Genomic DNA, 14,493 nt, shown 5'->3' on the forward strand with positions numbered 1-14,493 from the left:
TGTGTTGTGGGGGTCAAGGCACAGCTTGCAGGAGTCAGTCCTCTTCCTTCTGTCAGATGCGGCAGCAAATGCCCGGGGAAGCCTTTGGCAGGTACGGAGAGTGTGGAAAGTTGAAGGACAGTTCATCACTCTGGAAGGTTCTCACCTGTGGCCAGTGTCCCCATCCTGACCCCACGGCACTGACCACTCCCTCACCACACTTGCTGCGTCACCCTGAGCCCGCTTTCCCGCTGCCCACTCCTCCCATCTTCTGGTGTCTGCTCACCAGTTGTGCCTCTTTCTAGACCCATTTGGAGGAGACCCTTTCAAAGAAAGCGACCCATTCCACAGCTCCACCACTGATGACTTCTTTAAGAAACAGACAAAGAACGACCCATTTACCTCAGACCCCTTCACGAAGCACCCTTCCTTACCTCCGAAGGTAAGTGGTCTCGGTGTGGTGCCCACTCAAGCAGGTCTGACTTGACGTGTGTTGGGATGGGTCATGTTGCCCAGGAGCTAGGATCGCAAGCCCGGTCTCGTTCCTGGTGAGTGAGGTGGCTCCCAGCACTGCCATTGCCAAGTCCTTTCTTTTCTTTTCTTTGTAAGATTTATTTATTTATCACATATACAGTGTTCTGCCTACATGCCAGAAGAGGACACCAGATTGAATTGTAGATGGTTGTGAGCCACCACGTGGGTGCTGGGAATTGAACTCTGGAAGAGCAGCCGGTGCTCTTAGCCTCTGAGCCACCCCTCCAGCCCCCAAGTCCTTTCTTATGAGCCAGCGCACTACAGTGCCAAGTGGGCCGGGCGTCCCCTCCTGTCCCCTCCTGTGCTGTGGTCGTGTGCTCTTACCTCCACTCCGTCTCCCGCAGCGACAGCAAAATACTACTGAGTGCTGGGCGTGGTGGCTTGCTTGCTCTTCCCTTCATGAGACTTTCAGAGGATCTAATCTGTCCCTGCCAGACCTGACATCATGACACAAATGCAGAGTTCCACATCTGACCTCATGTGGTTGCGTGAATTTCCCTTCATGCTGTGTACAGCATATAAGAAGCAACAGAATTCTAGACCAGCCTGATCTTCATAGCAAGTAGTGAGACATTGTCAGACACCGTCTCCATCTCCCAATGTCCCCCCCAAAGCGGACAAACCACGGGATGGGTGGCAGTGCTGGGGTGGTGGCTCAGCAGTCAAGAACACACGTGTGCAAGCCTGAAGTGGGTGTGCAAGCCCAGCACCTGTGCAACAACACACGTGTGCAAGCCTGGAGTGGGTGTGCAAGCCCAGCACCTGTGAACCAAGCTGCCTATGCTCTTGCACAGCCTCCCTGAGCTGGGAGGAGACAGGAGGATGGCTGGGGCTTGCTGGTCAGCCCAGCTTCAGGTGCAGTGAGATAGATAGCCTGCCTCAGAGGAGGAAGGCAGAGGGTGATGAGATAGGAAGCCAGGTGCCTCTGGCCTTTGTCCCCACACACTCACCCCCACACACACGCAAACAGACCTCACACACGAGAAATGAGTTTCATGTTGAGACTGGCCCCATCCCCAGCATAGCTCAATGTACATGCACATTTCTACATACTCGAGAACCCAGTCCCTTTGCCCAGCATGTTGGAGAGTGAAACACAACCTGTAATTGCTTTTCTATTGGGATTTCTTTTAAAGGTTTTAACAAGTTTTTATTTTAGTTGGATAGGTGTTCTGCCTGCATGTCTTTCTGTATACCACATGAGTAGCTGGTGCCTATGGAGTCCAGAAGAGGGCATCAGATCCCTGCACCTTGAGATACAGGTGGTTGTGAACCACCATATGGGTGCTGGGAACCCAGCTCTGGCCCATTGGAAGGGCAGCCAGTGCTTGTAACCCTCAACCACTGCTCCAGCTCTGGACATAAATTTGTTTGTTTGTTTGTTTGTTTATGTGTGTATGTATTTATATATTTATTTTTAAATGTATGGGGCAGGTACTCTCTGTATAACCCTGGCTGGCCCAGAACTCAGAAATCTGCTTGTCTCCACTTCCACAGTGCTGGCAGCATTTGTCATTTCTGCTTTGATCCTTTATATATGAATCTCTCCTCTGTTTATCTTTTCCTTTTGAGGAGTAGTGTCTCTTGATAGTCCCGATTGGCTTCAAAGTTGCAGCAATTCTGGCTTGGGATAGCAGGCATGAATTTAAAAGAGTTAACATCTCTTTTCAATTCAGATATATATATATATATATATATATATATATATATATACACACATATATATATGTATATGTATATATATATATATTTTTTTTTTTGAGAGACAGGGTCTCTCTGTGTAGCTACCCTGGCTGTTCTGAAACTAGCTCTGTAGACCAGGCTCACCTTGAACTAAGAGATCTGTCTGCCTCTGCCTCTTGAGTACTGGGATTAGATGCTCATAGAATTGGCCAGGCATATGTCATTTGATTCTCTTCCCTGCATTGAAAGACAGACTTCTCTCCCTTTGAGCCCCACCCCTAACCCATCACTGGGGAATTATAGGCAGGAGCTCTACACCTGTCCCTTCTGCCAGCCCTTACCACTGTGTCTGTAGCTTTGGTTCACTCCTCAGGCCTGAGTTCACTGGGAATCTGTGGGGACTATAGCATTCATCGGTGTTGCCCTCTGCAGGGCATTTGTTGACGATTACCCTCCTCTGCCCAGGTTTGTCCCAGTGACTCCACCCCAAAGTGTGCTGTTGTGTCTGGCGTTTGAAATAGTTGGGAGAGTACAGCTGAGTGGATAGATGGCAGAATAACCTCTTCCTGTCTCTCTCCTCCCTCAGCTCGACCCATTTGAATCCAGTGATCCCTTCTCTTCCTCCAGCATCTCCTCGAAAGGATCAGGTGAGAGAGACCTGAGGCTTCTGCCCTCCTGGTCACATCACGCCTCCGTAATGCCATTAGTCCCCAGATTAGTGTGGCCTCAGGTGGAGCGTTAAGGTCCTTGCCTGAGACTGTGAGGCCTGTGTGGATGCTCGCCTCACAGGCCTGTCTGTCCCAGCAGGGGCTGGACGACTTTTTCAGACAGTCAGTCTGTTAACACCATTGTCCTTAATGCGAACAGTCCAGTTCCCCAAGCATGGTGACAGCCACCTCTGATCCCAGCACTGGGAAGCAGACCCAGGCATGGCAGTACATCACCTTTAATAATCCTACCACTCAGGAGTCAGAGGCAGGGGGATCTCTGTGAGTTCCAGACCAGCCTGGGCTACAGTGAGACTTTATCTTGTTGGGGACTCTCTCCCAGCTGGTGCCCCCCATAAACACACATAAACTGTAGTATGTGGGGCCATGCTCATGGCTCATTCTCTCCATGCCACCTGCTTCTCCTTCCTGAGCGGGTAGATGGCAGGCTCAGGCAAGAACCAGTCTCTCCTTTGAGCCCTGTGATCCATGCCTCACAGGAGCCATCTTCCCAGAGATGCTCACGGCCCTGAGTGTCCTGCTCCTGGACCCTAGGATTGCCCCTTGAGTCTGCTTAGGCCATAACCCCAGCTGTGTTGGTGCCTCTCGCAGATCCCTTTGGGACCCTGGACCCCTTTGGAAGCAGCTCCTTCAGCAGTGCCGAGGGCTTCGCTGACTTCAGCCAGATGTCAAAGGTAAGGTCCCTGCCAAGAAGTCCCAGCCACAGCCTGTGTCCACACGCCTCTCGTGTGGGAGCACGCACGCACAGCCTGTGTCCACACATGTGAGTGCTTGCACTCTTCAGACTTTTGAGTCCAGCCTTACACAGCAGCGCAGATAGGGTCCAGAAAATACCCTGACCTTGTGTATACTCGAAACTACCACAGCCCAGGTCCCTCCTGGTGCTGTCAGCTATGGCTCATCTTGCTCTCACGTCTGCTCAAACAAGGATCAGATGTCGGGGCACGAAGCAGCGCCCCTGTGGCCAAGAACACTCAAGGTCAGGGAGTGGCCTGAGGCAGCTCACTTGTCTGCCGAGGACTTAGGGAAGGAAGAGATAAGACACAGTGGACCCAGGCGCCTGGGGTGACAGGCCTCAGGCTTGTGTGTCTGCTGGGGGAGTGGACCACACAAATGCCTGCAGCCTCCAGGGACCAAACTCTTGAGGGTATTGAATGGTGAGGGCAAGCTCACACCAGAGGTGAATAAATATGCACATGAAGACAGCTTGCACTTCTCAAGGACAAAAGCCACAGCTCTGTCCTTCTGTCCTGAGCAGGGGTCTCCAGCTCTGGGGTGCACTGTGGCTAGTGTCACTCACTGAGCAGACATGTGGTTTGAGAGCCATGTCTTGAGTTATCAGTCAGCCTGAAGGCACAGCAGCTCAAGCCCAGAGGAATGCAGGTCTTTCTCTGGCACTTGGTAGGCTCTGGTAGGGGAATTGCTGTGATTGGAGGCTAGCCTGGGCTACACAGGGCCATAGTCTGAGAAGAAAGCAGCAAGGCTCATGCTTATGAAGAACTTGCTGACCTGGAGTTGTGGTCTTGGTGAGAGAGACTAAGTCACGGTGCATTTGTGTCAGCTGGTTTGGTGTATGTTGGTGTCATCTTTGGTAATAAGTAAAAACGTCAAGCCAGCTGTAGCAGCAAACCCTGGAGGCTGAGGCGGGAAGATGGCCAGCTCCAGCCCAGCCTGAACCGTACAGGGAAACCCTGCCTCCAAACAGTTAGGCACAGTAGCGCTTCAGGTGCTCTCAGCCACTGGCCTGTCCCGGCACCCTCTACTCTGTCCCTGTCCTCCCCTGGCAGGGCACCAGATCAGCCCTTGCAGTGGTGTGGTGCCTTGCAAGTGTTCCTCATGGGGCACCTGGGTGAGGCGTAGGGTGTTCTGAGGGTGCAGACATCTCTTGGCATCTACAGAGATGTATTGCATGGTACCCTGGGGATATCAAAACCCTGTGTGACATGACTCAGTACCTCAGACTGCACCTCTGGGCAGCTTCAAGGTCTTACAGGTTGTGAATGCTGTGTCTGTAGTCATTGTCGTCTGAAGGACAGCTGCCTTTGTGTACTCAGTGCAGATGCAGGGTTTTTCTAGCTTCAGTGTGAGGTTGGTTGAATCCTCAGGTGTGGAACTCCAGGAGATAGAGGCCAACCACATGTGGTAGCCAGCGCCCAGACATGGTGTCCCCAACCTCCCCCACCATGCCCTCTACACTGGTGTCCCAACTGCCCAGTAATTCTGAGGTGCCAAAGGCTGGCAGCAGTAGCAACATGCAGTGTGTCATGCTGCTTCCAAAAACCATTTGACATGCTGCAAGTTTCCAGCACAGTGACAGACCTACCCAGGAACACAAGGAGGCCTGGCTATTAGCAGGAGACCTGCGGTTGGCACGGGGAGCCCTGTGCATGCAGGTCCAGGGCAGTCATGAGCCCTGGGACCCCAGCTGCTGCAATCAGGACATGCTGGCCACATGGGGGCAGCAGCTTACAAGGGCTGGTGTTCCGTGCTGTCTCGGGTTATGGGCTCCTTCCTGAGCAGCCAGCTCTCTAGACTTGGAACCTGTTCCCTGCTTCTTGTCAGCCCCAGGAAGGCCTGAGCAAGCGTACAAGGTATCTGCAGCTGTAGGCTGCTGATGGCAAGGGACTTTTCTCTGCTGCACTGTGGCCCTGGCTGGTTGCCCGTGTTCACGTGATTAAGCTCAGAGTCACAGAACCTGAAAACTAACGGCGTGGAAGTAGGAGCAGGAGCAAAGGGGTTTGTGGGGAGTGGGAGGAAGGACAGGGCTACAGGAGTCCAGCACTCCTGTGAGAATGTCAGCGAGCTCTAAGGTCTCAGTGAGAGGCCGTGGCCATGAACATGCTAGGAACCAGGGCCTGGGCTGCTCTCCACTTCCAGTGCTGGGATTCGAGGCTAGAGTAGATGCTAGCTGCCACCCACCCCTATTTGGTTCTTCCCTGTCTCTCTGCCCAGCTGCCCTCCAGCTGCATAGGCCCCCTTCTGAGGAACCCTCAGATAAGCCTGTGTGTCCCCCCTACTCCCCTCCCCACAACTGGGATAGGAAAGCCAGGCCCACTTCCTGTTCTTGGCACCAGGCCAAGACACAGTTGGCTAGGTCTGTGGAAAATCCTGTCCCATACACTGTTTACACCATCCTGGGGCTCCTTAACTTCACAACACTTGTAAAGCCTGTGCCTGCCCCACCCCCGCCCCAGCCCCCACTGATTTTCCTCTCTGGTTACCTTGCTAGTTTTCAAGAACAACACCTGGTATAAATAAATCCGGAGGGAAATGAAAGTAGAGCGGCAAGTCTTCTTCTCTTAGCTTTCTTTTTTCTTTTTTTAACCATCCCCGCCAGTCCTTCAGCACCTGATGAGGGTGGGGCAGCAGTGTATGTCCTCCTCAGTGCTCGAGTTAGTGTCCTGCCTCTGCGCACCAGGGGAGGGGGCTCTGTCTTAGGGTGTCTGCTGCTGTGATGTAACTCCATGACCGAAAGCAGCTGGGGAGGAAAGGGCTTGTTTGGCTTACCCTTCCACAGTTCATCCCTGAAGGCCGTCAGGACAGGAGCTCCCCCAGGGCAGGAACCTGGAGGCAGGAGCCGAGCAGGGCTGGAGAGGGTGCTCTTACTGGTTTGCTCAGCTGCTTTCTTCCAGATCCCAGGACCACCAGCCCAGGGATGGAACCCCCACCAGGTGCGGGGCCCTGCCCCATTGATCACTAATTGGAAAATGACCCACAGGCTTGCCTACAGTCGGATCTTACGGAGACATGTCTCAACTTAGGCTCCTTCCTCTCTGATGACTCCAGCTCTTATGTCAGTTACATACAACTATCCAGTGCTTGTTCCCAGAGGAATACTGTAGACAGTTTGGAGGCTCAGTGATGTTTGCTTGCTTAAAAATGAGTTCCCTCGACTGCAGGTGTGGTCAGTGGCATGAGCCTGCAGAGAGCATGGTCAGGGCGCTGGTTCATCCCGGCCCTCAGCCGAAAAGGACACCAAAGCAAGTTCTAAAGTGCGTCCGTAGAGCGCTCCGGAATGTAAAGAAGTCTAACTTCTTTTGCCTTCTCTCTGCCCACACCCAGAAGAAAAGCCACCTGTAAAGGAGTGCAGCGGGTGCCAGCCCTTTTTCAGTGACTTCAACCTTGTCGTGGTTTTGTTGTCTTTCTTTCTTTTTTTGTTTGTTTGTTTTTTGTTTTGTTTTGTTTTGTTTTGTTTTGTTTTTCGAGACAGGGTTTCTCTGTGGCTTTGGAGGCTGTCCTGGAACTCGCTTGGTAGTCCAGGCTGGTCTGGAACTCACAGAGATCCGCCTGCCTCTGCCTCCCGAGTGCTGGGATTCTTTCTTTTTTTAAATCTTTGCAGTGGTGCTGATGGACACAGGTTCCCTGCAGTGTGCCAGGCAGGAGCTCCACCCTTGAGCCACGCCCCCAGTCCTTCTTGTCTGTTCCTCAAAACTGCCTTTCCGAAGGCCCGAGCAGGCTGCATTGAGCCGTTGTGCGGCAGCTGCAGGGTTAGCTCACACCTGCCTCCGAGTGCTCGCTGGTGGAAGCATACCTCTTCACCGGTTCCCAGGCCCTGCAGTATCCTTTCTAAAAATACAGCCTGCCCTGAGTCCCTGCCAGATCCCAAAGGAAACTTAGTGGGAAACCTAAAACCATCAAAACGAGGCCTAGAAGCTGGACCTGGTGTTACAGACCTTTAATCCCGGCACTTGGGAGGCAGAGGCAGGCGGATCTCTCAGTTTGAGACCAGCCTAGTATACAAGAGGTAGACCAGAGAAACCCTGCCTTGAAAAACTCAAAGAAAGAAGATAATAAAACTGGTACTGGGGAATCACCTGGTCGTTGTGGCACTGGATAGGATGGAAGGCTGTGAGGAAACTAACACAGTTAACCCAGGCAGAGGCGACCTGTGTATCTGAGGCATTGCAGCTAGCCAGAGGGTCAGACGCATTGTGTCACCAGCTGTCATGAGCTTCAGGTTGTGTGGGTCAGAAAGTAGAACTGCTCAGGCCCTCATCCTCTTACCTGTGACTCAGGGCTTCCTAAGTGAGAAGACCTGTCCCTGGAGGCAGCTCATACCCAGGGGGCACCCTAAAACCAGGACTGCGTCACACAGGTCCCAGTGATCACACCTTCAGCTAACAGAGGCTTTTCTTTGGAGAAGGGTGGCACGTGTGTCATGGCACCCATGTGGAACTTGAGGGTAACCTTGATTGATTGCTACAGTTAGTATTTTCTTTTCCACCATTTGAACCTGAGGATCAAACTCAAGTCACCAGACTTGCTTGCAAGTACATTGAACCTCTCACTAGCATCAAGAGATACCAAGTAGCAAATACCTCTCTGTTCCCCTTTGGCTTGTCTGGAGGCTGGAGAAATGTGCATATAAGGGCAGCCTTGGGTGTATGGTAAGGCCATATCTCAAAACAATAACCACCTGCCTGTAGACAGATAGCAGGAGGAGTTGAGGTCTGCAGACACAGGCTCCAGAAACAGATGGTCCCCTGCCCCTGAGCCACCTCATCCTCTTGGCCCGTGGAGAGCCATCTTGGGAGCCCTCCCCAGCGGCTGCCTGAGCCCTGTGCTCCCTGTCCCCCCCGCATCTGCACGTCTTACACAGTACGTTGGTAAACAAGCACAACTGGCAAATGAACATTTATGGTATGCTGCAATGAAAGTTACTTGAGATTCTGGAATTGTTTTTCTGGAACTTTCCCTCACCATGTTCTCAGTGTGATGGTGTGACAAGGTGGGGGCCGTGGTATTCATTGTGGCATCTCTGCCACTCCTGACAATGAGACCTGCCATCTCTGTCACTTCACAGATGGTGTCCTTAATCACTCTTGAGTCTCACTGAACCTGCAACCTGCAGTTTTCGCCTAGACCAGCCAACAATTCCTCTTGTCTCTGCTCTTCCTAGCTCTAGGTTACAGAAACACAGATGCTGCCGCATTTGGCTTTTCCCTGGAGGTGCTAGGGAGCTCGCGTACTTGACCCATTGGCTGTCTCCAGCCCCAGAACCCTGTTTTCCTTTGGAAGAACTACCTTCTCCGTGTGTCCCCTCCTGGCTCTGTTTCTCCCCTGAAGCCATGTGTGTCTCCTTCAGCCTGATGACCAGTAGTTCCCAGAGTGTGGCCCTGTGCCTGCCCTTCCGGCAGTGCTATGGAATCCAGGCCTTGGTAGTGAACAGGCTCTGCTAGCCCTGGGTCAGCACTGACCCACGGTGGAGTCTGGGCAGTCACATTGACTTCCTGTGCCTCGGTGTGCTTGTGTGTGTGTGAGGCAGGGGTGACGGCAGCAGGGTTCTCTCACAAGCCCCCGGGAAGAGGCGAGCGTAGAGCTGCCGTCTCCTGAGGGGCCTGGGGAAGGCCTGTCGGCTCGGGTGCCAGAGCGCTCCAGTCCCTGTCACGCCTCTGCTGTAGCCAAGGACTTGAGTGGCTAACGCTGGCTCTTGTCTGTGACGAGATGAGCCCCACACCCTCCCCAGCAGTTTGATGGGTGGATAGCTTGAGCGCTGCCTTCTGTCTTGGGTGCTCGGGCTCCGTCCTTGGCCTGTCCTGTGGGAGGAAGTACAAAGCACCAGCCTCCGCTCACTCTCTGGGCTCCTTTGAGGAGTTTCGTGTAATTTTCTCCTCACTTCTGCCAGTGGCGTAGACGCACTGTGGTGGCAGCCATGCCATCATACCAGATTCACTGTTTTATATGTTGGGTAAAATGTGTTCTTGTCTACTTTAGTAAACATTTTGCTCTTTTTGAGAAGGGGTCTGTACTATTGCTGTGATAAACCATCACCAAAAAGCAATCTAGGGAGGAAAGAGTTTATTTGGTTTATATTTCCACGGTACTGTCCATCATTGGGCAGGAACCTGGAGGCAGGAGCTGATGCAGAGGCCATGGAGGGTGCTGCTTACTGACTTGCTCCTCATGGCTTGTTCAGCTGCTGTCTTACAGAACACAGGACTGCTAGTCCAGGGTTGGCACCACCCACAATGGGCTGGGTCCTCCCCCATTGGTCACTAATTAGGAAAATGCCATACATTTTTGCCTACAACCTGATTGTATTGGTGCTTTTTCTTTTTTATTCCAAGACAAGGTCTCTGTGTATATGGTGTTTTGCTTGTGTGAATGTCTATGCAACCTGCTCTGCTTGGTGCACTAGGAGGCCAAGAGAAGGAGTACACTCCTGGGCTGCAGTTACAGATGGTTCTGGAGCACCATGTGGGTCTGGGAACCAAACCTAGGACCTCACAAGAGCAGCCAGTGCTCTTCATTGCCCATTGCCCAAGCATTTCACTTGAATTTTTTTTACTGTATTTTATTTGTATGAGTGTATCAAGTGCCCCAAGGTGCACATGTAATTGCAGGAGTTTCTACTTTCCAACATGCAGGTCCAGGGATCAAACTCAGGTTATCAGGCTTGACGGCAGTCCTCTTGCCATGCCCATTTCACTTCCTGTTTGCCTGCTCTCCACCAGGTGAAGTAGTACCTGCCTATCCTCCAAGCATCCAAAGGACTGAGGCAGGAGGATCAGGAAACCCAGGACCACTCAACAGAAGAAACCAGTGTTTCTTACCCCCCTCTCCACACACACACAGTGATTTTTCTCCCACACGGGAGGCCGCAGCTCTTTCCTGTGAGCATGTCAGATGATTTGGCACTGTGGTTTGTCCCCCTGTCTGTCAGGCGTGTCTCCCCATAGGTAAGAGGCACTGTATCCCTGTGATGCTGACACACAGGCACCTGCCAGCTCTAAGCGCTGCCCTGAATCAGGAAGGATGCCATGAGTAGTGGGAGCCCTGTACCAGCATGGAGGCCCAGGCCCACCACTGAAACAATGCCAAGATGGAGTGATGGTTGACAGGCAGGGCTTGGACCTGAGTGGGGTCCAGCTGTTTGAACTTCCTCTGGGGTCTCTAGGACTTGACTGCGTCCCCAGGGGGACTCAGAGCTCCATGGGCCATCATACCTAGCCTTGTTTGTTTGTTTTGTTGAGAGGGGCTCAGGCATGAGGCCCAAGACCTGTATACCTTAACGAGTGCGTAGAGTGTGTTTGATATATCAGCTCCATGGTGCTGTCTTTTGCTTACCCCCCAGCTGCCCTTTCCACCTGTATGCCACAGCCTTCTACCCTCACCCACCTCTCCTCCCCTTCCCCCTCTCTTTACCTATCCATCCATACTTCCTTCAGCCACCAGACTATCCACTACCAGTCCACCATTGGTCTATCTGCTGTCCATCCACTCATTATTCCACCAGACTATCCACTGCCAGTCCACCATGTGTCTATCTGCTGTCCATCCACTCATTATTCCACCAGACTATCCACTGCCAGTCCACCATGTGTCTATCTGCTGTCCATCCACTCATTATTCCACCAGACTATCCACTACCAGTCCACCATGTGTCTATCTGCTGTCCATCCACTCATTATTCCACCAGACTATCCACTGCCAGTCCACCATGTGTCTATCTGCTGTCCATCCACTCATTATTCCACCAGACTATCCACTACCAGTCCACCATGTGTCTATCTGCTGTCCATCCACTCATTATTCCATCCATCTGTTCTAGGTTTTTCGTGTTGCTGTAATTAAATATCCAGGCAAAGGGGACTTTAAGTGGGGGTGGGGGCAGATTAGTCCATCACTGTGTGGAGCTAGATGCAGCCAATCATAGCCACGGTCAAGAGCAGGGCATAAATGCCTGCATGTTTGTGCTTAGATCTTTCTGTCTCTGCTTATAGAGTCCAGGATTACCTGCCTAGGGAATGGTGCCACCAACGGTGGGCAGATCCTCCCACCTCAGTCCATGTAACCAAGACAGTTCCTTCTCCCATGCCTACAGGCCAGCCTTTGAGCACTCGTTGTGAGGCTGTGAACCATTGTGCCATCCATCCGTCTACACTCCATTGTCTACACACCCATCCGTCTACACTCCATCCGTCTACACTCCATTGTCTACACTCCATCCGTCTACACACCCATCCGTCTACACTCCATCCGTCTACACTCCATCCGTCTACACTCCCCATCTACACTCCATCCGTCTACACTCTCCATCTACACTCTCCGTCTACACTCCATCCGTCTACACTCTCCATCTACACTCCATCCGTCTACACTCTCCATCTACACTCCATCCGTCTACACTCCATCCGTCTACACTCTCCATCTACACTCCATCCGTCTACACTCCATCCGTCTACACTCTCCATCTACACTCCATCCGTCTAACATCCGTCTACACTCTCCATCTACACTCCATCCGTCTACACTCCATCCGTCTACACTCTCCATCTACACTCCATCCGTCTACACTCCATCCGTCTACACTCTCCATCTACACTCCATCCGTCTACACTCTCCATCTACACTCCATCCGTCTACACTCTCCATCTACACTCCATCCGTCTACACTCTCCATCTACACTCTCCATCTACACTCCATCCGTCTACACTCTCCATCTACACTCCATCCGTCTAACATCCGTCTACACTCTCCATCTACACTCCATCCGTCTACACTCCATCCGTCTACACTCTCCATCTACACTCTCCATCCGTCTACACTCCATCCATCTACACTCTCCATCTACACTCCATCCGTCTACACTCTCCATCTACACTCCATCCGTCTACACTCCATCCGTCTACACTCTCCATCTACACTCCATCCGTCTACACTCCATCCGTCTACACTCTCCATCTACACTCCATCCGTCTACACTCCATCCGTCTACACTCCATCCATCCACTGGCCTATTTACCCACATCAGTCTATCCATTCATCCATGCACTATCACGTGGGAATCAAAGAACACTCCCGCTGCAGTCCACCCTCCCACAGGTTTATCAGTTAATCCACATAGCCATGAACCTACCCGTCTATCTACCCATTCACCCATAGTCTACCCTCCCCGTCCACCCACGTGTCTGTCCATCCGTCCATCCTTGCCCACATTCCTCTGTATACTCCCCCATCTATTTATAGCTGTCTTATTTCAAACAAGGGAATTGGGACTGGTTTAGCTGAGACTTGAACACTGGATGGGGAAACAAGCTGAAGTGGAGGAGCTACCAAGACTGGGTAGAGTTGAGGGAGGTAGTGTGACTGTGCCAGCAGATGGGGGAGGGGCAGGCATCTGGGGCCTACAGAGGGTCCGTCCCAACTGTCAGCCAGCAGAGGCTGAGGCCATTGCATCTCTGAACATGAACAAAAGTCCCAGAGACCCATGTGTAGTGTTAAGTCGGGAAAGACCCATAACGGAGCAAGAGAGGCCATTGGGGGATAGGGTTACTCTCTGCTGCTTGTATTGGTGGCTTCCCTTTCACATAGAGGGCCTGGCTTTTAAGGGTGGAGGAAAGCGGGGGCTTGAGAGGACCCCGGTCTTGCCAGGGCTCTTGGTGCGGGAGCATTTGCCCAGTGCCTTCTTTTTAATGTCTATTTTTGCCTCTTTCGTGTCCTCTCTTACAGCCCCCACCTTCTGGCCCCTTCTCCTCCTCCTTGGGAGGCACAGGATTCTCAGATGACCCCTTTAAAAGTAAACAGGACACTCCCGCTCTGCCTCCGAAGAAGCCCGCTCCTCCACGGCCCAAACCGCCCAGCGGTCAGTACGCTTCCTCCTCTCGCGGCACCCGCCGGTGGGGACAGGGCGGCGGGCACAGGGCCCCTCCGTTGAGCAGCCCAGAGTAGAGTATCCCCTCTGCCTGTTGCCCCTCTCAGAGTGTGCTGTGTGTACTGTGCTGCTTCCCTGTCCCGAGGCCCAGGCCATGATAGTGTCCCCAAGGGTCCCCACCATAGGCTGCGTCAGTGTCCCTCCATCTGCGCCATCCCTCAGCATCCAACAGCCTCTGGCCTCATGCCCTTCTCACTCACCGTGACTCAGGGAGGGCCTGGGGTGGCTGCAGCAGGGGCTCAGGGAACCCCTTGTCCCTGAATGTTGGCTGTGTTGATAGCAGGATAGCTGTGCTGTCTCTTACCTTGCTTGCCCAGCTGATCAGGAGAAAGCTGCCAGAGGCACTTCCTGGCCTCTTTCCTTTAAGCTCACTGTCCTGAACCCTGCTCTCCAGAGACGACCTCTGTGCCCTCCCCCAGCAGACTCTGGGTCCTTGTGATTCCCGTGTGGAAGCTGGGGACAGAGCTCAGTGGCCCAGCAGTGGAGCAGTGCTTTGCATGCCTGAAGCCCTGGCTTCAGCATCCAAAGAGGAAACATTTCTGAGTTACTCATGCAGTGCCTCCTTTCCAGTTCTTAGTAAGAGCAGGTGGCCCAGGGCCACAGCTGTCCCTGCAGCCTCCTGTCCATCTCACTCTGCTGCCCAGGCTGTCCCTGACGCAGGACACCTACACACACTCAGCCACACATACCTGTTACCAGGACACAGCAGCCTTTCCCGAGAGGTGACAAAGTCACACACAGCCAATGTGTGCCTCTGTAAACCTACCTGTGACTGTCTGAGGGTTAGCTCACTCATCTCTGTATCGCCACTTCCTACACAGCCCACCTGCAGAAGGTAGACAGAGACAGGGCCATCCTGAAGACACTGCCCTCCCTCCCGTTACCAGTATCCCTCAGGGACAGTGCCCAGGCCA

At 52.8% G+C, this 14,493-nt stretch overlaps 1 protein-coding gene across 19 annotated transcripts in view; it reads left to right on the forward strand.

Moving 5' to 3' along the window:
* The window catches only part of Eps15l1 (epidermal growth factor receptor pathway substrate 15 like 1), an 84,249-nt gene that overhangs the window by 54,905 nt on the left and 14,851 nt on the right, over window positions 1-14,493 (forward strand). For 14 of the 19 annotated variants that reach the window (XR_005875987.1, XM_040742162.1, XM_040742164.1 and 11 more), the window contains 4 exons: window positions 285-421; window positions 2,783-2,843; window positions 3,516-3,598; window positions 13,378-13,510. Coding sequence is in view for 18 of the 19 variants with exons in the window: in XM_040742162.1 (XP_040598096.1) it covers window positions 285-421; window positions 2,783-2,843; window positions 3,516-3,598; window positions 13,378-13,510 (414 nt within the window). In the remaining variant the exon portion in view is untranslated. The remainder of the gene's footprint in view (window positions 1-284; window positions 422-2,782; window positions 2,844-3,515; window positions 3,599-13,377; window positions 13,511-14,493) is intronic. The other 5 variants (XM_040742163.1, XM_040742173.1, XM_040742175.1 and 2 more) reach the window with 1 other exon arrangement.

This window comes from Mesocricetus auratus, unplaced genomic scaffold, assembly GCF_017639785.1.
Source record: "Mesocricetus auratus isolate SY011 unplaced genomic scaffold, BCM_Maur_2.0 Super-Scaffold_6731, whole genome shotgun sequence".
Lineage (NCBI taxonomy): Eukaryota > Metazoa > Chordata > Mammalia > Rodentia > Cricetidae > Mesocricetus > Mesocricetus auratus.